At 44.2% G+C, this 25,593-nt stretch overlaps 1 protein-coding gene across 1 annotated transcript in view; it reads right to left on the bottom strand.

Annotated features, from left to right (window-relative positions):
- The window catches only part of TMEM255B (transmembrane protein 255B), a 109,844-nt gene extending 88,097 nt beyond the window's left edge, over window positions 1-21,747 (bottom strand). Inside the window, exons 1-2 of the mRNA XM_012555709.1 lie at window positions 21,562-21,747; window positions 15,733-15,795 (exon numbers count right to left, since the gene is read on the bottom strand). Of these exons, the coding sequence (XP_012411163.1) occupies window positions 15,733-15,795; window positions 21,562-21,747 (249 nt within the window). The remainder of the gene's footprint in view (window positions 1-15,732; window positions 15,796-21,561) is intronic.
- Window positions 21,748-25,593: the final 3,846 nt, after the last annotated feature.

Genomic DNA, 25,593 nt, shown 5'->3' with positions numbered 1-25,593 from the left:
TGAAATATCACCTCACCCTGGTAATAATGGCAATGATCAAAGAAAATAACAAATGCTGGCGAGGACGTGGGGAGACTGAAATTCTCATACACTGCTGGCGATAATGTAAAATGGTACAACCACTGTGGAAAACAGTATGGTGCTTCCTTAAAAAGTTAGAAATAGAAATACCATATGATCCAGACATCCCACTACTAGGTATAGATCCTAGAGAAGAGCCATGACACGAATAGATATATGCACACCCAGGTTCACTGCAGCATTATTCATAATAGCAAAAAAATGGAAACAACCTAAGTGCCTATCCATGGATGAATAGATAAACAAACTGTGGTACATACACATAATGGAATAACATGCAATGTTAAAGAATAACAATGAATCCACGAAACATCTCACAACATAGATGAAACTGGAGAACATTATGCTGAGTGAAATATGTCGATCACAAAAGGACACACTGCGTGAGAACACTATTACAAAAAGTCAAACAAAGGTTTAGGCACAGAAAAAAACATTTGTTGATGGTTATCCGGGATTGAGGAGGGAGGGAGGTAAATACTAAGTAGATAGTACACACAGATTAACTTGGATGAAGGGAAAGGCAACACACAATAAGGGGGATGTCAGCACAACATGACTAAGGCAAAGGAAGACACTGAGAGTAAAAGGCAACAATGGTAAACACTATTGCATACACGATCCTGCAGTAACAGTAATGGTTATTTAGGGCTGCTCTAACAGAAACCCTGGTGGTGTAGTGGTTAAGAGCTATGGCTGCTAACCAATAAAGGTCAGCAGTTCAAATCCACCAGGTGCTCCTTGGAAATCATATGGGGCAGTTCTACCCTGTCCTATAGGGTCACTGTGAGTTGGAATTGACTCGACGGCAATGAGTTTGGTTTTTTTTTTTATAACAGAAATACCACAAGTGGATGGCTTCAACAAACAGAAATTTATTCTTTCACAGTACAGTAGGCTAGAAGTCCAAACTGAGGGTGTCAGCTCCAGGGGAAGTCTTTCTCTGTCAGCTCTGGAGGAAGGTCCTTGTCATCAATCTTCTCTTGGACTAGAAACTTCTCTGCACAGGAACTCCTGGTCCAAAGGACGCGCTATTCTCCTGGCTCTTGCTTCTTGGTGGTATGAGGTCCCCCACTCTCTGCTCACTTCCCTTTCCTTTTATCTCTTGTAAGATAAAAGATGATGCAGGCCACACATCAGGGAAATTCCCTTTACATTGGATCAGGGATGTGACCTGAGTAAGGGTGTTACATCCTACCCTAATCCTCTTTAACATAATCTAATCTTGCCTCATTAACTACAGGCAGAGATTAGGATTTACAACACATAGGAAAATTACATGAACCACAAAATGGAGGACAACCACACAATACTGGGAACCATGGCCTGACCAAGTTGACCAATATTTTTTGGGGACACAATTCAATCCATAACAAGTAATAACAAATAATAATTTACATATGGATACATAGGTAGATATGTTAGCTGAACAGGTGTGGGATGGCATATGGGAGTACACCCAGAAGCATATATAAATTTGGCAGAGGATATTTCTACATACACTATTGTATGTGCTGCAAATATATCCATGTCTAGTAAAGCACACAGGGGCACAGTTATAAAAACTTCCTAGCCATAACCAAACACCTTGAGGGACCAAGGTACTGGGGCTGAGGGCTGGAGACCATGGTCTCGGGGGACATCTAGGTCAACTGGCATAACATAGTCCATAAAGGCAATGTTCTACATCCTACTTTGGTGAATAGCGACTGGAGTCTTAAAAAGCTTGCAAGCAGCCATCTAAGATACAACTATTGGTCTCTTCCTGTCCAGAGCAAAGAAGAGTGAAGGAAATCAAAGTCTTAAGGAAACGATTAGTTCAAAGAACTAGTGGACCACACGAACCACAGCCTCCACTAGCCTGAGACCAGAAGAACTAGATGGTGCCCAGCTACCGCTACCAATTGCTCTGAGTGGGATCACAGTAGAAGGTCCTGGGCAGAGTGGGAGAAAAATGTAGAACAAAATTCAAATTCATGAAAAAGACCAGACTTACTGGTCTGATGGAGACTGGTTGGCCCTTAGACATCCTTCGAACGTGGAATTGAACCCACTCCCAGAGATGACCTTTCAGTCAAACAATAGACAGGCCTATAAAGTGAACAGTAACATTCGTGACAACAACATGCTCCCCAGAACAACCAGCCATATAAGACCAAAACGGCAGCATTTGCCCAAAAACAAAGTTCAGAAGACAGGAAGGGGCAGGAAAGATTGGCCAACAGAAACAAGGAACTCAGGGAGAAAGTGGGGAGAGTGCTGTCACATTGAGGGAACTGCAACTAATATCATGAAACAAAATGTGTATAAACTGCTGAATGGGAAATTCATTTGCTCTGTAAACTTTCACCCAAACCACAATAAGATGTTAAGGAAAAAAAAAAAAAACAGTTGTCACCGAGTTAATTCCAACTCATGGAGACCCCATGTGTGTCAGAGTAGAACTGTACTCCATATGGTTTTCAATGGCTGATTTTTTAGAAGTGGATTGCCAGGCTTTTCTTCTGAGGCACCTCTGCGTGGACTCGAACAACCAACCTTTTGGTTAGCAGCCGAGTGTGTGTTAACTGTTTGTACCACACAGGGACTCCAATAACAGAAGTGATTTATAATCTGCATTTATTCCACTTAGTGTGAATCTTCATGTTTCACTTCAGCAATATTAACTGTTGAACATGGGGTGTTGCCTCGGACTCCACTGGGGGGTTTTAGACAAGGCATATGAGCCATATTCTCTTTATAAAATCAAAAAAAACTCTGGAAGACATTTGGCCCCAAGAGTTCCAGATAAGAGATTAGGGATCTGTGTAAGCACCACATCCCAGGTACTATTCCAAGTGCTTTTGCATATAACCCCCCTTGAATCTTTATAACAACCCAGTGAGGAAGATGTTGTTTTTACCTTCATCGTACAGATGAGGAAAGAGGGGCTCAGGGACACTCAAAGGCCTGCCCAAGATCATGCCCAGGAGCGTGGTCTTGGCCCAACCAGCCTGCGTTCTTGCTGTTCTAACATCTGGCCCTAACTGAGGACCAGACATTTCACAAACTGCGGAACCTCATCTTGGAATAACTGAGAGTAGGCTGAATTCGAAGTAAAATTCGTTGTTGAAGTCCAGCTTTTCAGCTTTCTGGCCTTTATATTCAGAAGAAAGAGCCGAATCTGTTTTTCATTCAATGGTTTATGATCACAATTTGTGCATTTATTTGCTGAAAATAAGAGCAGTAGTAACAGATTGGGAAAAACAAAAACAAAAACAACTTATTAAGCTCAGGTGCCTCCTCGGGTCAGCCAATCATGATTCAGAGGAAGGAACTAGGTGGGGAAAAGAAGGAAGTGCCTAAAATCTTCCTCTTCTTAAAATGTCAATGTCTTGCCTATTTAAGAGTAACCACTGGTCAGGTATTAAAAATACACGTGGAAGTCAGAAATTAAATACAGCACATTCAATAAGAAGCCATCAGCTTTAGAAAACGGATCTCAATCCACAGGGCCACGGGTGGGAGGGAGGGTGCTCCCAGTCAAGAGTTTGCATTTGCGGATGTTTGTAAGCGCTAACAGTTAATGCACTCGGCTGTTAACTGAAAGGCTGGAGGTTCGAGTCCACCTAGGGGCACCTTGGAAGAAAGGCCTAGCGATCTACTTCCAGAAAATCAGCCACTGAAAACCCTACGGAGCGCAGTTCTACTCTGACACACATGGGGTAGCCATGAGTTGGAGTCAACCCCATAGCAACTGGTTTCTCTATTTATTAAGAGGAGGCTCTGTTGAGGGCAACAAAAAGAGCAATAAAAGGCAAACATTTCCCCAACCAGCTGACTGAAATCAAGAACCCACACCCCCCAGGAGAGATGATTACACATCATATGTGTTTATTTTCACACGTGCTATATACATAACCACACACAAAACCCACACATAATAGTGTCCGCCACAATTAAGTTATATCACCCCTAGACTTCTCTTCTAAGTGGGAAATTCCATGTTGATGCTAAAGTTCCTCTTCTCACTGCCTCACGACTCCAAGCTGCCTCCCTCGCCCCTCTCAACATCACACTCAGTTACTGTTCAGTCAGGTTTTTACACGGCCAAGTTCTGTCAGACAGGAATATGCCAGACTCATCTCACAAGAATATCGTTCATGTCAAGCCTCTTCTTCTTACAGATACACGTCTCATCCTATCTCTTTCCTGAAAAGTCTGAGTATAAAGGCCTGGACTCACGCTGCCCCCTCCACATGGTCCACACACAGTGAGGCCTGACTGTGCCTAAATATTCTGGAACCACAGCAGCTTGCCCCATTCCCCTTCCCACGACTCCACCCAGCTCTGAGCATTCCTTAGCAGCCACAGGAACTCCCTCAGAGATCTCCATCCCGGCACAGGGACATCTGCCATATGCGCTGCATGGCCTCGCCCTCTCCACCATCTCAGCTCGTTACTATTGCCAGTCACCTCAGAAATACCGAGAGTCGTGGTCACGATTGTAGGCTGGTAAATACTAGACATTTTGTAAAAGAGAGAAAGAGCACCAGAAAAGCGTTCAGCAGAAGTTTCACACCCAGGTCAGGATTACACCTAAGGTAGATCCAGGCGTCCGACGCGTAAGGACTCAAAACTCCAATTGCCTGGGGAGTTCGAATGTGCCAGGCACTAGCCGCTTTGCATACAGACTCCTGTTTAGTCCTCATGGTGACCTTGGGAGAAAGGTCCTTTTTTTGGAGAAGGGACCTGAGAGTTAGAGAGGCTGAGGATACGGTGAAAACAGAGGTAAAATCCTATGATTATTCATTTCACAAGTTCATCGATACAAGCCACATTCACATTCATTCACCCAACAAGCATTTAGTGCTGACATACGTCTGGAACTGTTCTAGGTGCTGAAGACACAAAGGAATTCAATCAAATACAGTCCCTTCTCTTCTGGAACTCAGAGTCCAAAGTTAATATACATAATACTAGTAAGGAGCCCTGTGGTGCGATGGTTAAGTACTGGGCTACTAACCAAAAGGTTGGCAGTTCAAATACACCAGTGGCTCCACAGGAGAAAAGACCTGGTGATCTGCTCTCATAAAGATCACAGCCTAGGAAGCTCTATGGGGTAGTTCTACTCTGTCCTATAGGGGCACTGTGAGTTGGACTAGACTCTACGGCATACAGCAACAGTAAGAGCTCTACTACCGATCTGTCAGTCTGTGGGGGCTTGCATGTTGCTGTGATGCTGGAAGCTATGCCACTGGCATTTCAAATACCAGCAAGGTCACCCATGGTGAACAGGTTTCAGCAGAGCTTCTGGACTAAGACTAGGAAGAAAGGCCTGGTGATCTATCTCCAAAAATTATCCAGTGAAAATTCTATGGATCACAACTGAACATTGTCTGACTGAACTCAAACATACCAATGATCATGAAGATGGTACAAGACCGGCCAACGTTTTGTTCTGTTGTATATAAGGTTGCTCACGAGTTGAAGCAAACTCAACAGCAACTAATGATAAAAGTAAGAGCCACTTTCAAAAACAGAGAACCCATAAATTCTCTACAACTTCACTTAATCCTCACACGCGGAAATTTGGAGTCTGAGAGTTAAATAACCTGCATTATCAGTATTTGCCTAACAGAGTATTTGCTGTATCAAAATCAAAATCCAAACCCATTACCCTCAGGTCGATTCCAACTCACAGCGACCCTATAGGACAGAATAGAACTGCCCCATAGGGCTTCCAAGGAGTGGCTGATGGTTTCGAACCACCGACCCTTTTGTTAGCAGCCAAATGCTTAACCATTGTGCCACCAGGGCTCCATTTGGTGTACAGTAGGTACTTAATTTTGACAAAACATTGTTTGTTGAACCTGCCCAGGTCACACAGCTAGTTGGTAAGTGACTGGATTTGGGTTCAAATATAGGTGTGTCGGAATCTAAAATCTACAGTCCCCAGTCTTTCCCCGTCTGGTGCCTCCCCTTAACTACCGCACAGAAACCAAAGGGAAAGTGGCCGCTCAGTGGAAATTTGTACCGGACTGCTGAGCAGAGTAGAAATCAGCTAGCGTGAGCTTGGCAAGCAGTAAGCACTCATCACGCGTTCATGCCCTTCCCCCTGCACCCAGAGACAAGAAGGAAGGAAATGCTAAGCAAACCCTGTACTGCCAGACCTCACCTCTCCAGGCCCTTCCATGAGGTGGTGTTTTGTGACTTGAAACTCTAAGTGGATGTTTGATAGGAATAAAGCTGAAAGTCCCATTCTACTTCATGGTAAAAGCGCGTTGGGAGTGGCTCACCACTCCTCTTCCTCTGGCCTCTCCATCTCAAAACAAACCACATGCGCTGGAAACAAAACCTTTCTTCTAAAATAAAATGGAGAATTGTTATTATATGCATAGACACTAAAACAGTTTTGCATGTTCTTTAGGATATTTTGTCATTAAAATTCGTTGTAACCAAATTTGTTGTTACTAATATTCTTATCAGACATAAAAATGACATCTCTGTGATAATCGGTTGCCTACAGCAGGATTTTGCCTATAATCACAGAGAGAAACGAGAATGGAGAGAGATGGGGAATGGAGGCAAAGAATGTTTTTAGTTGACATTTGAAACAGCAATGGGAGTCAAGGACAAATGGGAAGAGACAGGTGTAGGTAAAGAGGCCCAATGGATTTATGAACTTGGGAAGCAGAGACAAAATCAATCAAGACCCTTGTCATGAGGAGAAGGCAAACTCCACCATGGAATGAGAAAGAACACCCATGGCACATTATCCACCCAACAAAAGGGCTCAGATGGAAAATACAAGCTCAGATGCAGCATAAATTCCACACAATCTTCTAATAGGACCAAGGTTCCATCGATTCTTTTGTTCTCATTTTAGTAATTTGCCCACCAAGAGCTTCCACCTTTTCATCCCAGTCTTGGAATCGATTCTTTCCAGGGCCCCTTCTATCCTTCCTGATATTATGCCTTTCCCAGGGCAGGCCTCACTCTCTGGCATGTTTCATTGTGTTCTGTGCCCATGTCTAAACTCCTCTACTCGTGTGTAAGCTCCATGAGATTAGAGTCCCCATGTGATTTTTCTGTATCCACCCACCCACTCCCTATGCCTAACACAGACCTTGCACATAGCATGTGATCATTAAATGTTTATTGCAGAAATAAATGGGTGGATGTTAAAAATCCATATCTGGAAAACCTCAGGAAGAAACAGCTGCTGTTTAAGCAATACGGATGGCTGTCTTTTGCTACTGTTGGAGGCAGTTACAATTCCTTTGAGGTGGAAGCGGTAATTTCATTTTCCTATGAAAGATATGCACTGAGCACCTGCGTTTGCTAACAGTCACTGAGGCTCCAGTTACACGTTATTTTCTGTGGAGTGGCAGCCAAACCAGATCTGGTGGTAGTTTTCCGTCAGAAAAATCCTCAGGGCTCGTTCTAAACATGAAGATATTTGGGCCCATCCAGACAACTGATGAAATTCTCCAAAGTGGCGTCATGTGAGTGTGGCTTATGGAGCAGCAAAAATAAAAGTTCCAGGCATTCATTTCAGATAGAACACTTTGATGACCGTGAAGCCGCAGGAAGCAGAAACCCAAAAGTATTCATGGGACTATGTAAATCCTCCCACACTGGCATAATCAATCTAATCGATGCATACTAGAATCAGTAAGTGCAAATTACAGACAGGCCGACTGCAGGCCAATTATAGAGAGAGGAAGAGCTTTCTCATACTCACCAATCTATCAGCACCCATTTATTGAGTCACCCACTGTAAGACTGCACCCCTTCCCCAGGAGTTCACAGTCTCAGGGAAGAGGCAGACAAAACAACACGCTGCCTTGTGAGGAGGTGAAACGAGGGAGCAATATCACAACACATCTGTATCCTGGGCCAGCTGTACTGGGCCAAGGGAAGCACACACAAAGGTACACAGCACGCTGTGTTGGGAAGCACTAATACATTTTCTGTGTCTTCACAATCCAGGTCTGCATGTTTGGGATGGCTGCTCACCATCACCCCTGATGTCTAGTGATTCTCTCAAACAGAAGAAAACCACCATGTCCTTAGTGTCTCAGAGAAAGGAAGTAATGGTGGATTCGGACACAGAGGAGCGTGTAGGTGTGGATCAGAGACCAGTTAGCTGGCCTAAGCCTCACTATACTCATTGCCATCAAGTCAATTCCAACTCACAGCCGCCCTATAGGTCAGAGTAGAACTGCCCCATAGGGTTTCCAAGAAGCAGCTGGTGGATTTGAACTGCTGAACTTTTGGTTAGCAGCCAAGCTCTTAACCACTGCGCCACCAAGCCTCACCATAGTCCCATGAAATGGAGACTGGGTTGAATAACAAGTCCAAGGTCACACCTCCAGTAAGCAATAGGGCAGGGGATCCAACTCCACCTGGTTTGGGGCCCTGACATGTTGCCAACTGATAGGACTGTAAGAAGACAGGCTCCACCCAGCAGAATAAAGATATTTTTAAATAATCAGAGCTGTGTAGTGAGCTTCCTATGTACCAGGTACAAATTCCCCCAGGCTTCAAAACTCAGATGTTTAAAAACTGGAACTTTATCTATTTTCCTATAATTAAACTTAGTTTCTATCACAAATCCCCAGTCTGCCTGATGGCAGAAAAGGTGAGCAGGACTAGGGTTTCCAAAGTCACTTCATGTACCATCTATCCACCATCACCCCACTCCCCCACCCTTCTCCCCAAAATCCATCGAACTTCTGCAGGGTTTGTGGGGTAGCACCTTTGAGCCACAGCATGGGGAGGGCAATGAGGGACCGTGCCTGGCATCCTCTGTCCGTCTCAGCTTTCACTGCAATGGACAGTCCCATCTTACTCCCTGGCACAGTCCGAAGAGTTTGAAGGGAGGAAGGGTGAAATAAAAGCAGATTGCAGGGATGAGAGAGAAACACATTAGTTACTACTCCTCAGTATGCTCCCACCACACCTGTCAGGGGAGGTATTCAGGCTGGATGACCACCTGGCGAAGATACTGTAAGGAGAATTCAAGCTTTGCTAGGAGGTTGGACACAATAATGGAATGGACATTACCTTCTCTTGATGCTGCCGTATGGATGTACATCTTCTAAACTCTGATCTGATCATCCTGTGGAGCCTGGGGATGAGGGGTGACTGGTCTCACAGAAACACCCTGATCCACAGCCTCCATGTACACACCACATCTGCGCTATCCATGAGGCAGGAAAGAAGTGGTGCCCAGAGCAAGAACTCCTCCTGTCTCCCTCTGTATCTCCTCTTTGCAGGAACATAAAAGAGTACAGAAGTTCTTACAGGCACGCTGGGCTTTAGGGGAAGAAGGCCTCAGACGTGAAGACACAGACCCAGGCCTGGGCAAAGAAGGCCAGGGGGACCACATCCTGAGCATGAACCGACCATCCTTTGTGGGTGTGATTACCTATGTCTGTGTGTTCCTCTCTGTGTTCATGTCCCTTCTGTTATTCCCTAACCTGTGGTGAAGTTGGGTCATTCCGAGGTTGGGCTGGCATGTGAACACCCTCCAGGACATCAGTAATTAGTGAGACCTTCAGAGGAAACTGAAGTCAAGCTGTGAGGTCCAACTCCATCTGCACAGCATCCCTCCAGCACCCACCTTACGCTCCAAGTGCAATTTCACTGTGGAAGTCAGGAGCTTTCCTTACTGATGACCTGCACATCCTTCCAGCCTTATGCTCTCAGAATAGGATGCCATCTCTACCCTGCCCTGAGTCCTAGCGTTGTCTTCCTCTACGTTTCAGGCCCCCACCCAACTCAGACCTGGGAGTGGCAAGACGTTAGCTTCTATATAAGAAGGTGAAAGGCCAGACATTCCCCAATAAATCTGATGAAATTTCTATGATGCCAAGACCCTAAGGAGAACAAGTTAAGTAGGGGAGATGGGGAGAAAGGCAACCAAGACCCCTTTCTCTCACAATAGTCAATGGAACAGAAAAACACAGGTTCTCTCTAAACCAAATAGACAGAGTCCTGATATCCTAATTCATTGCAGAAAATCAGTTTTAATCTATAAGTTAGTTCTTACTGGTCCCATTGGTTCCTCTAGATCAGTGGATTTTAAACTACATTCCACAAGGATTCCATCATGTGTGTGCATGTGTGCGTATATGCATACACACACGTCCTTCAACATTAGCTAGCCTGGACAAGATATCTTTTGAAGGGAAAAAATCAAGAGTTCATAAAATGTTTTAGGCCCTTAACTTTTGCATTCCTGATGCTGTAGGACCATGCTAAATTATAGAGCTATTAGTGAAATCAATAATCATATGTTTGTTTGGGTGAGGAGCAGGAAATAACTCCTTCATCAACAGAAAAATATCAAACGTTGACTCAATCTGAGGCATTCTTTGGATATCACTGGAGACTCACATAATAATGGGCAGAGACAATGATGAAATCACTCCTAATGATTAGATTCGCTTTTGATATTTCATCCCTTCAAATGAACAGAGTGAAATATTTACAGACAAAATGATACAATGTCTGGGATTTGCTTCAAAATACTATGGGAAGGGAAGAGGCGAGTGAGAGATGAACCCAGAGCGGCCGTGAGTTGAGAACTGATGAAGTGGGGTGATGGCTGCATGGGGGCTGATGATGCTATCTATTTAGTTTTGTGTATGTTTAAAATTTTCCATAGTAAAAATTTCAAATAAAAAGAAATCAAGAAAAAAAGAAATCATACATGTATATTTGGATGTATTTGAAATAAAATCCTTTTCTCTTTAGCTAACATTATTACAGCCTGCTATTAACAGCTTTGGAAACAAACTAAATGCTCTAACTAACCTACGTACTTAAATACAGTATGGTAACAATGGCTACTATTTTCTAATGGAGTTCTGGTGGCGTAGTGGTTAGGAGCTTGGCTGCTAACCAAAATGTTGGCAGTTTGAGTCCACCAGCTGCTCCTTGGAAACCCTATGGGGCAGTTCTACTATGTCCTATAGGGTCGTTATAAGTCGGAATTGACTCAACGGCAATGGGTTTGCTTTTGGTTTGGACTATTTTCTAAATACCTGTCATGGGCCCAGCACTGTGCTAGATATTTTTACATGCATTAACTCAAATCCTCCTAAGAACCCTGCAAATGAAGAACCAGAGTTGGTTCAAAGTGGTTAAGTTTCCCAAGGTCACAAAGCTACTAAATGATGGGCCCAGGTTTCAGCTATTGTATGTATCAAATCGAATGTTAGGTAGTGAAATGTGTGTTTATCATACAAAGTTAGCCTGGAAGAATACTTTCTCTGAGAAAGCAGAAATGACACTGTATAGGCTTCACGACCAACCCCAGTCAGAGGACTCTGGTCTGAGGGACCTGGTGGGATTCTGCATCTCCTGGGGTCCAGGGATGCTTGCTTGAGAGCTGGACCCCATGCTGCTCTGCTATCTGCTGTTACTTCTGGATTTGTACCCTCCGTCTAGTGCCTACATTGCTTTTATCAAAGCCATAGAAACAGACCTCCAGGGAGCAGATTAAGTCCAAACCTCCCATAAGTCTTCTATGCTGCATTCTAGCCCAACACAGAGTCACACACCCAGTTTCACATCCCAACTTCTGCTTCTTTTGGAAAGTCATGGGGGAAAGGACATCAGGGGACGCTCAGTCTATAGGCCAAAAGGTGCCAAGAATTGCCCTCTGGGGCAGGGTTATATCTCCACTCCTCCAGAAGGTGCACCAGCAATCCCAGGTACACAGAGCTGGTGCTCCCCAAACCAAAAACCCATTACTGTCGAGTCAATTCCGACCATAGTGACCCTATAGGACAGAGTAGAACTGCCCCATAGGGTTTCCAAGGAGCGGCTGGTGGATTTGAACTGCCGACCTTCTGGTTAGCAGCTGAGCTCTTAACCACTGCGCCACCTGGGCTCCAGTGCACCCCAGAGAGATGCAGAAGCATGCCAGTCACCAGGTGCCAGCCTCTTGTTCATCCAACAAACATGGACTGAATCCCCACTGTGTGCCAGGCCTGTGCTCAAACTAGGGGTGCTGAGATGAACAAGCCAGGATCCCGGTCCTCAGGAAGCTCCTAGGCTGGTGCAGGAGACACATCGATGCGACAAAACAAATGCTTTAGCTGATGTATGGGGGAGTGTCATGGGAGTACAAAGGAAGCATGATCTCTGAGCCTTGCAGTCAAGGTAGACTTCCTAAAAGAGGTGACATTTGAGCTGGGCCTTCTAGGAATTTGCTAAAAGGAGAAAGGGGATGGACCATTCCCAGCTGAAGATAACATGTGTGCGTGTTAGTTACCCAATGCTGCCATAACAAAAATATCACAGATGGGTGGCTTTAATGAGCAGAAATAAAGCAGGGCACCAGCTCTAGGTGGGAGGGTTCCTGCTTGTTGGTAGCCCTGGGCATTCCTTGGCTTGTAGATGGATCCTCACATGTGAGGGAGGGAGAGGGAGGGAGAGAAGGGGAGAGAGAGACACACACACACAGAGAGAGAGAGAGTCTTCTGCTCTTTTTATAAGACACCACTCAAAAAGATTAGGTTTAGGACCCATGCTACTCCAGTATGACCTCATTAACCTAAAAAAAGGAAAGGCCCTATTTTCAAACAGGGCCACATTCACAGTTACCAGTAAAAAAACCACTTACCTTTGAGTTAATTCCTACTCATGGCAACCCAATGTGTGTCAAAGTAGAACTGTGCTGTGTAGGGTTTTCAATGGCTGATTTTTCCAAAGTAGATCACCAGGCCTTTCTTCCAAGGTGCCTTGGAGTAGATTCAAACCTTCAACCTTTCAGTCCCACCCAGGAACCTTGCAGGTACAGGGGTTAGGATTTCAACTCTGTTTTGGGGGGAGCACAATTCAATCCATAATAGTGTGCAAAGATGCCAAGCAAGATAGCTGGCTCTGCCAATGAAACTGAGAAATAGAGTGGACCAGGAACACGAGTGCGGGAAGAGATGGGGCAGGAGACGCAGTTGGAAAGATAAATTGGGATTAAATGGTAAAATACCCTCATGCAGCAGGGAGCCCCTCTCACCAAAACCAGCTTTTTCTGAGGGAAATTATTTCAATCCCTCACACTTTAGTATAACCTTAAATTACTTAGTTATCTCTTCCTGGGGTAGTTTAAATTTAATGTGTTTAAACATGGGATAAAATATTTTTCCTCATTATAGATTCTTAAACATCATTCAAGTGAGCAGGGCATATAAGGAGCCTTTGTAAGAATTTCTGGAGTCTCTGGATGGTGCAAACAGTTAATGCCAATTGGCTGCTAACCAAAAGGTTGGAGGCTCGAGTCTATCCAGATGCACCTTGGAAGAAAGGCCTGGCCATCTACTTCCGAAAAATCAGCAGTACAAAATCCTACAGAACACAGTTCTACTCTGACACACATGGGGTCTCCATGAGCCGGAAATGACTCGCCGGCAACTGGTTTTTTGGTTTTAATTACCAGAAAAGAAGCCCCCTCAGGCAGAGAAATTATAAAAAGGTTCCTCTTCCTCCAGCTTGATGGAGCCCAGCCAGGATTGAATTTCAGCCTCCACTCACCTCCTTGGCTGCACAACTGATGAAAGAGATTGATTAGGGGATGGGGGGCAGCCGAGGAGGCCACCTCTTCCAGCTATAAGCAAAGCAAACTGGGAGAATAGATAGGACTGGGGAGAGGGGGTGGAGGACGACGTAAAGGAGGCACAGAGGAAAAGCATGAAGCCAGGCCGCTGGGCACTAGGAATGAGACGCGAGGAGGAAAAGGCACCAGTGACCTGTCTGCCCGTCTCTTTCATCAAACCACCGGCAGAGGACCCGCAGTTCGCCTGGCAATGCATCACATCTCCCGGTATTTAGAGCCAAACATTTCATTTAACTAGAACCAAAGTCTCTCTTTACAGCCATCATCCTCCCACCCCCAGCCCTCCACCCTCCTTCAATCAGGCGCCATCCACCCACGTGTCAGTTTCCTCTTACTTAAAAAGCAGCAGCGGTTTTCTCCATCCTGCGCTAGGTTATGAGAATGAATCCCCCAGCTAAGTCATTGTCATCTGCCCTCTAGGGCACAGGAACGTGGAGAAACACACAGGGATAATCAGGTCCCGTCACTGTCTGGGGTTCGCCCCCTGCGGGCTCTTCACCCGCTGGTGAGAAAGCCAGGGGCAAGGCTACCGCAAATGTGATGAGAAAATGACAGCCAGCGCAGGGAGGAGCTGGAAATACCAGCACGATCTGATGTGATAATGTGGAGATGGGATACAAACGGTCACCATGACCCAACCACATCCTTTCTAAATGCTGTTCTTAAAATTCAATACTGGCTACCACAGTGAATTGGCAACAGTCAATTATTTACTCTTAGAGATATATTCTCCAAGGAGTACACTGAAAAAACAGATTCTAGCGAGTGTCCATCTAAGATACGTCTACTGGTCCCATCCTGTCCAGAGCAAAAGAGAATGGAGACAACCAAAGACATGAGGGAAATATTAATTCGAAGGACTAATGGACCAGAAGTACCACAGCCTCCACCAGCCTGAGCCCAGAAGAATGGGATGGTACCTGGCTACCACCACTGACCGCTCTGACAGGGATCACGAGAGAGGATTCCGAACAGAGTGGGAGAAAAATGTAGAACAAAATTCAAATACACACACACAGTAAAAGACCAGACTTACTAGTCTGACAGATACTGGAAGAACTCCTGAGACTATGGCTCCCAGACACCCTTTTAACTCAGAACTGAAGCCACTCCCAAAGTTCACCCTTCAGCCAAAGACTAGACAGGTCTAAAAAGCAAACAATAAGACAATGGGGAACGTGCTTCTTAACTCCATCACATACACGAGACCAAGGACAACACCTGCCCAAAAGCAATGACGAGAAGGCAGGAAGGGATAGGAAAAACGGACGATGGAAATGAAGACTTGGGGTGTGGAAGGGGAGATTGTTGATACATCGCAGGTATTGCAACCAATGTCACAAAACAATCTGTGTGTAAATTGTTGAATGGAAAATTAACTTGCTCTGTGTAAAGTTTCACCTAATTTTAAAAAAGATTCTAAATTGAAATGATTAATAAAGACGCCAGCTTTTTAAAACTGATCAATATAACCGTTCCTATACTCTATAATCATTGACTGCCTACCTAACGATGGGCGCCAGGTCTACATTTCCATTCTATAAAGACCTTGTGGACTATGGGCTCCCTCCTACTTTTCCATTTTTATCTAGCCTCTCCTCAGGCTGCTAGAGCCTAAATATTAACTTAACCCAAATGTAAGAGGAAACTCTAGGGATATTGATTCAAAAAGGAGATGGGCTAAGTCACATATTTTTTTCCCCTGAACTTTATATACCATGATTTAATTTAATTTGCCACACCCCCAACCCCACTTTCTGATCTTTTCTTCCTGTTCCTCAACCTTAGCTACTAGGGCCACTGTGTGGGGTTGTAAGGATGTACCCTACACAATCCAAGGGGCCATGCTCAGATGAATATGCCCTAAAGTCTAGGGTTCTGCAGTGCACGGCCTGGGGATCCATAAGCAATGGTCCTGAAAGTAGTTGGAATGGGGTGGACCTTTTGTAGGAACACCCCCTGTAGCTGTAACATTCTTTACCAAGGAGCTAACACTCCCTCCTCACCCCACATTTGAAAGAGACAATGGATTTTCTTACCATTTGCCTTCTGTTCTCCACCAGGTTGATGCCAATTATTCCTAAGAAAGATCCAAAGCCCAACTAAGGAAAAAGAAAAAAACAAGAAAGGAGAAAACACTCCAGGTTAGCACACCTGGCAGCTGGATCCTGACAGCTAACAGTAAATAATGCACATGGGCCTGTGACCCTTCATAAAACATGTAATCCAATGGGCTAAGACCAGCCGTTCCCGCCTTATGAAGAGTCAACCGCTAACTGGCAGATGGGTTCGTTCTCATTTGGGTGGGCTTCTTGTGCTCATTAAAAGTTAGGTGAATGGATATAGTTTCAAAGAAGCTGCAGAAACATGACACATCTTTCCTCACTTCAAATAGTTTTAATGTATACGTCAGTTCAACTCGTTTACAGAAAGTAAGAGTAATGTGCTCCCCTATACCAAAAAAAAAAACCAAAAATCTCCTGTTGCCGTTGAGTCGATTCTGACTCATAGCGACCCCATAGGACAGAGCAGACCTGTCCCCATAGGGTTCCCCAGGCTGTAGTCTTTCCGGGAGCAGATCTCCAGGTCTTTTCTCCTGCAGAGCAGCTGGTGGATTCAAACTGCTGACTTTCTGGTTCGCAGCTGAGCGCTTAACCACCGCGCCACCAGGGTTCCTCTCCCGCCACTGTTGTTGTTGTTAGGTGCTGTCGAGTTGGTTCTGACTCACAGAGACCCCACGCACAACAGAATGAAACACTACCCTGTCCTGTGCCATCCTCACAATCATCATGCTTGAGCCCATTGTTGCGACCACTGTGTCAACCCATCCAGTTGAGGGTCTTCCTCTTTTGCGCTGACCCTCCACTTCACTGAGCATGATGTCCTTCTCCAAGGACTGAACTCCCCTGATAACACACCCAAAGTATGTGAGATGAAGTCTCACCATCCTTGCTTCTAAGGAGCATTCTGGCTGTACTTCTTCCAGAAAAGATTTGTGCGTTCTTTTGGCAGACCCCAAACGTATCAGAGTAGAACTGTGCTCCACAGGGTTTTCAATGGCTGATTTTTTTGGAAATAGATTGCCAGGCCTTTCTTCCAAGGCACCTCCGGTGGACTCAAACCTCCGGTTAGTAGTCAAGCACATTAACCGTTTGCACCACCCAGGGACTCCATCCTCCATCCTCATAATAACTCATCTTCTACGCATCTGGTTGTGAGGTGAGTGAGCCAGCTAAACTGTCTTCTACTGGACCTATCTGCAGTTCCACAGTTGGAGAATTATTCCTTCAGGTGAGATGTCAGGGAACTAAAACACAAGTGTATTTCCAAAGAAGCATAATACAGTAACACCTACTGACATGCGATTAGAGATGCACTTAATTGTCACTTTGAACAAACAGAACAGGAAATCTTAGTGAAGGCGAGGAAGGGGAGAAAAGAGGCTCTGGCAGAGGGCTCTGGCAGGTGAGCGGTGAGATGTGGGTGCAGGAGCCCAGGTGGGGCCAGGAAAAGAACGAGGCGGCGGGGCTTTTCTGGGCTGGGAGGACAGAGCCAAATGAGGGGCTTTTTTGGAGAAATGAAGTCCTGACACATGCTACAACGTGGATGAACCTTGAAAACGTTATGCTGAGTGAAATCAGTCAGGAAAGAACAAATATCATATGACCTCACTTACATGAGATAACAAGAAAAGGCAAATGTGCAGAGAGCGATGTTTACCAGTGGTTTCCAGGGGCAGGGGGCAGGGGGAAGGAGCGTTGCTTAGGAAGCAGTAAGTTTCTGTTTATGGTGATGGAAAATTGGACTAGGGTGATGGTTGCACAACATGATTAATCTCATCGACATCATTAAATTACAAAAATGTTGAGTTGGCAAATGTTATAATAAAAGAAGAAGAAAAAGAAAGGGCTCTTTTGAAGAACCCTCTTGTTCCGTGTGTAAGCCTCAGCCATTGACTTCACCAAGGAGAAGAATGTTGCTGGAGCATGGAAGAAAATGTGCAGGTGGGTGCTCGCATCTGAAAAACGGGAATCGGAGCACCTGGGAACAAGGCTTCCTCCGTGTGAGTGCCCTCCAGCTGGCACCAAACCAAAACCAAATCTGTTGCCATGGAGTTGATTCTGACTCACAGTGACCCTATAGGACAGAGCAGAACTGCCCCATAGGGTTTCCAAGGCTGTAAATCTTTAGGGAGGCAGACTGCCACATCTTTCTCCTACAGGGCAGCTGGTGGGTTCGAACCACTGACCTTTCAGTTAGCAGCCGAGCAGTTTAACCACCGCACCACCAGGGCTCCTTCCAGCTGGCACAGGTGTGTGTTATTCTGTCACTCCCATTTGGTGGGAGAAATGTTTTAAATTCACTCCCCTCAGTGCTAGGAACACTGAGTTTCAGCAATGCCCCACTGAAAATGCCTCTCCCAGACAATATACAGCTGCTGAACTGAAATCTCTTGAGTTAGAGCCACAAAATCTGGAGCGTGAGTCACGCTCACACAGCCAGTAAGTAAGTGTCAGTCGAACTTATGAACAAATGGCTTGTGGGTCAGACCTGGGCACTCTGCTGGGTGGGGCGGGCGTGCTGATAGAGTGACATGACACCGTTTTGTAGTTTCTAAGGATGTGGTGTCAAGTTGAATGTGCTAAAAATTGCACATATTTATGTCTATAGTTGTATCTTTATAATTATCTCTCTGGCGATACGTACATACGCACATGTAGTTTTCTCCAATAATTTACGAATCCCCAAGAAAGAAGAAAAGATGAATGTTTTCTTTCTGTGGAGCTTTAATATATAACAATTCAACTCCACAGTCCAAAAATATCAAAATCCCAACTCCAGCATAAAGGCATTAAAATACATCGATAAAGTTTCATGTTGTGGATTTAAAAAAATTTTTTTTCCAAAATATTGAGGTGTTCCCCAATCACATTCCAGCCCCGATTTCTTCCTGAGATTAACTCATTCCTTCACACCTCTAAGTTGGACACTGGATCTCTGCAGAAGGGGTTTTTAACCACATGCTCTTTAAGTTAATTTCATTTGTCCCCTTCATAGTTTACATTCAAAACTGTCTGGGCTAAAGCTAACTTCATTCTGGCCAATAGTTTTAATTCATTGTCCAGGAAATGTGTTCCTTACAGAGCATAGCTCTGACAATACCCATTCATGTTTTGAATAGAATTTTGAGGTAGGAAATCTTAAATAACTGAAGCTTAAAAAACAAACGAAAGAACTACTATCCAATTAAAAAAAAAAAATCTGCTGCAGTCGAGTAACATCCGACTCATAGTGACCCTATAGAACAGAGTACAACTGTCTCATAGTTTCCAATGAGCAGCTGGTGGATTTGAACTGCCAACCTTTTGGTTAGCAGCCATGGCTTGCTATATATAGCTCTTAACCACTGAGCCACCAGGGCTCCACTACTCAATATTAATCTTGATATTTTAAAAGTCGTCTAGGATGATGCATCCTTGCAACCACTAGGGGAAGCCCCAAGCCCTCTGCAGTTCGAATCTTCAACCCTTCCTTTCCAGGAACTACAACAGAAAAGCTTCTTTATATAAGACAGGTGTGTCCAAAGCTTCATCAACCTCAATTTTATCACTAAAACTTTTTCAGCACAGATACTAGTTATATATGCTTATTTATAAATTATATACAGGTAGGTAGTGTACAAGAAGCCCCAGTAGCACAGTGATTAAGCACTCGGCTGCTAACCGAAAGGTTGGTGGTTCGAACCCACCAGCCACTCTGCAGGAGAAAAATGTGGCAATCTGCTTCTGTAAAGACTTATAGCCTTGGAAACCCTATTGGAAATTTCTACTCTGTCCCATAGGGTTGCTGTGAGTGGGAATCGACTCAACAGCAATGGGTTTTCTGTTTTGCTTTTTTCTTTTCTTTTTTGGTTAGGTATAGTGTACATTTAAGGAGCCCTGGTGGCACAACAGTTAAGCACTCGGCTGTTAACCAAAAGGTTGACAGTTCAAACCCACCAGCAGCTCCTCAGGAGAAAAGACCTGGTGTTCTGCTTCTGTAAAGATTACAGCCCAGGAAACCCTATGAGACAATTCTACTCTATCACATGGGGTTGCTATTAGTTGGAATCGACTGGACAGTACCCAACAACAACAGTGTGCATTTATGAAGTATATTCAAAATATAAAAATAAAGGTTAATATAAAGATAAAAGAAACAATATTTGTAAAATATTTTTCAAAAAGTGCTAAAAATCATTTTATTCTTGCTAAAAATGTTATCACTGTTATTACTAATCTTGACAATAGTTAATGAGAATAATATGATTAAGTAAGTTTCATTTTTTGAAAAATCTTCGTTTAACGCTTAATGATACAGCAACTCAAAGTTTAAGTCCATTTTAAAGAGCATCATAGCTGATACAAAGGCATTTCAACAAAGGTCTACTGTGCACAAAGTAGACATTTGGGACAAATTTCATTGCTAACAACCAAACCAAACCCCCTGCCGTCGAGTTGATTCCGACTCCTGGTGACCCCATATATTACAGAGTAGAACTGCTCCATAGGGTTTTCTTAGCTGTAAACTTTACAGAAGCAGACTGCCAGGCCTTTCTTCCAAGGACCACTATGTGAGTTTAAACCACCAACCTTTCAATTAATAGCCGAGCTCAAACCGTTTGCACCACCCTGGGACCTTTTGCTAACAACAGTGGATGTAAATTCATAGTTCAGAAAGTCTTCCAGATTATTTTGAATTTGGGGGGTCAATTTCTTGCCAGATATGATTAGACAATCCTTGATTTCACCATTACTTCCCAAAAGGGGAACCATGTCAGCTCAGTCATTATCTTGTTATTTCCATATGACGGCATCATTAACATAATCTCCAATCCTTGGTTTCTTGGCAGGGATCTTTTTAAACTACTTGCCCATGTTCCAAGGATTAACTTGGCTAAAGCAAGAATAATTCAATGCATAAATTCACCTTACTGATCACTCCACATACACAGTAAAACGTGTCCACCATTCGGAGCCCAAGAGTGTCTTAAGAGTACTACTAAAATGTTTCCTTTTATTTTGGAAACAAAGTAAAACTAATACTACAATCATTTTCTATAGCTGTTGTAACAAATTACTATAAAATTAGTGGCTTAAGACCTCACAAATTTATTATAGTTCTGGAGTTCAGAAGGCTGACATGGGTCTCACGGGGCTAAAATTAAGATGCTGGCAGGGCCGTGTTTATCTGGAGGCTCCGGGGAGAATCTGTTTCCTCGCTTTTTCCAGCTTCCAGAGGCTGTCCACATTCCTTGGTCCACGGCTCCTTTCCCTCATCTTCAATTTCTTTCCACATAACCCGAACCTTCTCTTCTGCCTCCCTGTTTCACTTTGAGAAAGATGTGGCAGTCTGCTTCCATAAAGATTACAGCCTTGGAAACCCTACGGGACAGATCTATTCTGTCCTAGGGGGTCTCTAGGAGTCAGAATTGACTTGATGGCAATGTGTTTGGTTTTTTCCTTTTTTTTTTTTTTCTGTGATTACATTGGGTCCATTCAAATAATCCAGGATAATCTCCCTACTTTAAGGTCAGCTGATTAGCAACCTTAATTCTATCTGCCACCTTAATTCCCCTTTGCCATATAAGTAACATATTCACAGGTTTCAAGGATTAGGACATGAACATCCAAGGGCATGGAGGACACTATTCTGCCTACCACAAATTCAAATAGAAGTTTTGATGCCTTGTCTTAGCCCTCCAACTCTGTGGAGTTGGAGTTGAATGTGTCACCCAACCATATAGGTATCTGTATTGCCCTGGTCCCTCCTACCCCAGCACCTCAGGGCAGATCCCACAGATCCATAACCTCCTCAGCCACACTCACAATGATTCCTGGGTAATAGCCTCCCACGGTTACATTCTCGGTTCTGGTCGTTGCAGCAAGGCCTATGGTCAGTATGAAGATCGACACCACCAGTAGAGAGACAGCAAACCAAAGGGAAGTCTTCTTTCTTTTTGCAAACCCTTCTGTAAGGAGAGCAAATAAGAAATCCGTTAAAAAAAACACCATGGGGTAGGGTTGCACAGCTGATTATTGTAACTGCTGTCAATAAGTTGTATACATGTAAAAAACTGAATTGACAAAAGTTGTGTGATAGATTTATCTACAATAACAAAAAAAAAAAAAGCTGTTGAGGCTGCTTATATACAACCAAACACTTCATGGAATATAGTTCCTTGGTTTGGATGTTTAGGGTCATGGTTTCATGGGACATCTCAGTTAACTGGCCTAATAACTTGTTTAGTGCTTCTGTTCTACCTCCTAGTTCATTGTGCAGTGCCTGGGGTCTTAAAAGCTTACAAGCGGCCATCCAAGGTACAACAATTGGTCTCTATTCACCTGTAACAACAGAGGAAGGAGTCAGGAATAGGAGGAGGTTATGGAATGTGTGGCTAATTGTCTCCATGAACAACTGCCTCCTTTGCCATGAGACCAGAAGAACTGGATGGTGTCCACTACCATTACTGAACATTTTGATGAAAGATTCCATAGAAGAATCTTCATCAAAAGGGGGAAAATGCAGAACAGAATTTCAAATTCTTATGGATTCCAGACTTTCTGGAGGCAAGGGGCTAGATGAACCCCTGAAACCATTGCCCTGAGATAATCTTTAAACCTTAAACCAAAAATATCCCCTGAAGTCATCTCAAAACTGAACAATCATTTAGCCTAACTAGTACAAGAAGGCTTGCCTTGAGCATTATGCTCTTTTAAGAACTATCTATATAGGATCAAATTGACAACAGCAACTCAAAAGATTAAACAGGAACCTTAGGGCACAGTGAGTTAATGAAGGAAGAAAAACTCAGAAAAGGAGAGTGAGAACTGGTGCACAACTTAAAGAATGCAATCGATGTCACTAAATTGCATATGTAAAAACAGTCGAATTGATGTATGTTTTGCTGTGTATATTCCCAACAACAAAAAAATAAATTTTAGGAAGTGGGAAAAAAAAAAAGACACCATGGGCTCAGTGATGGGAGTTTTAGCAAATATCACGAACATATTCAATGTAAGTACGGTTTTACCTTCTGAACACGGCAGGTACTTGAATGTCTCTCTTCCTTTGCTCACGTGGTTCCCAGGAGAACGGGCTATGCTTACTTTTCTCTGACTGAAGATATCTGTCTCATCCTTAAATGCTCACCTCAAATGCCACTGCCTCTGTAAAACCTTCCCAGACCAACCCAGTTGGATGATACCTTTCTTTCTCATTCACCATTTCTCAAAGTAGAAACCAAGAAGTCACCCATAGATGCCCCCTTACCCCACCATATACACCTAACTGCCATGTTCCTGGACTTTATATCCTAAAAACTCATTGCTGTCAAGTCAGTTCTGACTCATAGTGACCCTATAGGACAGAGTAGAATTGCCCTATAGGGTTTCCAAGGAGCGGCTGGTGGATTTGAACTGACAACCTCTGGTTAGCAGCCAAGCCTAACCAACACTCAAGTCCATCTGTTTGCTTCCACCTGCACTGTCAACCCCTCATCCAAGCCACCATCTTCTCTGCTCTGGTCAAAAGGAATAGTCTCCTTCTATCCCTGTCCCCCACCCCAATCCTCTCCACTGCAACCAGAGGGGACTTTAAAAGCCTTCACTGGTTTCTATAATGGACATTTATTGCTTGCCTCTCTAGCTCCAAGTCCCTCTTCCCTCTTTCCAACAGCCCCCAGATTTTCCTTTGAGGAGTCATCCCTCTGTCACTCTATAGGAGCCTCAGAGGTTGTATGGGGCTGCCCCAGGAGTGGTATTCAAAATGTTGAATAACCAGCACAGTGCAGGCACCACCCAATCAGAACACGTGCTGTAGTGCTGGAGCAGCTCGTGGAGGCCCCTAGGGTAGGAATGGCTTGCTTATAATGCAAGTAATTGTACGTTTGTCTGCATTGCCCTACCTCTGCCTCCCCCTAGATTGCAAGTTCCTTGAAGGCAGTGGCCCAGGTCTTCATCCTTGCAACCCATCTAGTAATGATTACAGCTAGCTATTTATTGAATGCCTACTAAGTACCAGACCCTACTCTAAGCACTTTATATGAATTAGCTCATTTAATTCTCTCCCCAACCCTACAACCCAAACAAACAAACAAAAAGCTGCTGTCAAGTTGATTCTACCTCATGGTGACCCATGTGTGAGGGCAGAAGTGTGTCCCATGGGCTTTTCATGGCTGTGACCATTCAGAAGCAGATCACCAGGTCTTTCGTCCAAGGCACCTCGGAGTGGGTTCGATCCAACAACCTTTTGGTTAGTAGCAGAGCACTTAACCATTTGTGCCACCCAGAGACTCTGACCCTACAGAGCTATTACTGTCCCCATTTGCAGACAAGAGGCTAAGAATCAAATCCAGGGGGTCAGTCTCATCCAAAGCGCAAAGTCCTAACCACTGTACCATACAGCTTCCCATGAAGACAGTGGATACAGGGGATCATGGAATCAGCACAATTCAGCTTTTAAGTAGAATTTAAGATGATGGTATTAGGCCTAGCTTTAGCATAATGTTGTAATTATTTTAATTACATGAAATAAGCCAAGAACCTAGGATCTTGCTTTGAAAATAATTTTATCACATTTAAAATTCATTCAGTGAGCACCTAATCATGTCTCATGAAGCAGCTGGGCTCAGGAGTGTTTTAATCCCCATTGCAGAGCAGCAGCAAGGGCCCTGCCCTCACAGGATACATCAAGGTATGGCTCTTGCTTCTGGCTCGAACCTCAGTGTGACTGATTCTTGGGTGCAGCCCAATCTGTCTTCGATGAGGAAGCAAGAGGCTAGGAATACTGTATAGGGAGAAGTTACGGTGCAAGGGAGACACACAGGTGCCAGTTTTCCACCTTTTAAGAAACAGCTCTTACTGGGTTCTCTCGAGCTGACGTATCTTGGCCCCAGAGTCAGCCTACCCCCAGCCAAGCATCCCTGGGTCCTTCTGAGGCCCATAAACTCTAGTCACCTTCCCCATTCTACATACTGAAGAGAAGACCTTTGCACTCATGAGTCAATTTACCTCTTGCTATTGTATGTTATATATATACTAGTATATATATACATACCCAAATCAAACCCACTGCCATTGACTTGATTCCAACTCACAGCAACCCTACAGGACAGAGTAGAACTGCCCCATAAGGTTTCCCAGACTGTAACCTTTTACAGAAGCGGACTGCCCCCTATTTCTCCCGTGGAGCTGCTGGTAGATTTGAACCACTGACCTTTTGGTTAGCAGCTGAGTGCTTTAACCACTGTGCCAGCAGGATACCGTGTGTGTGTGTGTGTGTGTGTGTGTGTGTGTGTGTGTGTGTGTGTGTGTGTGTGTGTGTGTGTGTGTGTACATGCGTACATATACATACTATTTGGGCAACGTCCGACCACATATATGTTCATGGTCCCATAAGGTTATAATGGAGTTCAGAAACCCCAATCAGAGAATGGGCACAGTGGACATAACCAGACGTAGCAAACGCGCAGCACCCAACCCGTGTATCTCATGTCTCTTGTATACAGAGCAATTCAGATTTTTAATATAATAAGCTTTATGGCAGACCATTCTTAAGTACAAGATGTCCATAAGTCAGATGTCAGCAACCCAGGAACTGCCTCTAATATGGTGTTCGCAGACCGTCCAAATCACGTAACATTCCATTTCATTCCAACTCATAGCAACCCTATAGGACAGAGTAGAACTGCCCCATACGGTTTCCAAGGAGCGCCTGGTGGATTCAAACTGCTGACCCAGCTCTTAACCACTGCACCTCAGGGCTCCATATATGTGCATATATGTGTGTATGCATGTATGTATGTACATACATATATATATATATATAAAAATTGCCTTTAAGTCGATTCCGACTCATAG

This window comes from Trichechus manatus, unplaced genomic scaffold (genome assembly GCF_000243295.1).
Source record: "Trichechus manatus latirostris isolate Lorelei unplaced genomic scaffold, TriManLat1.0 scaffold00004, whole genome shotgun sequence".
NCBI classification, from domain to species: Eukaryota; Metazoa; Chordata; class Mammalia; order Sirenia; family Trichechidae; genus Trichechus; species Trichechus manatus.
The sequence above is the reverse complement of the archived record's forward strand: the minus strand, read 5'-3'. Positions and strand labels throughout refer to the sequence as shown.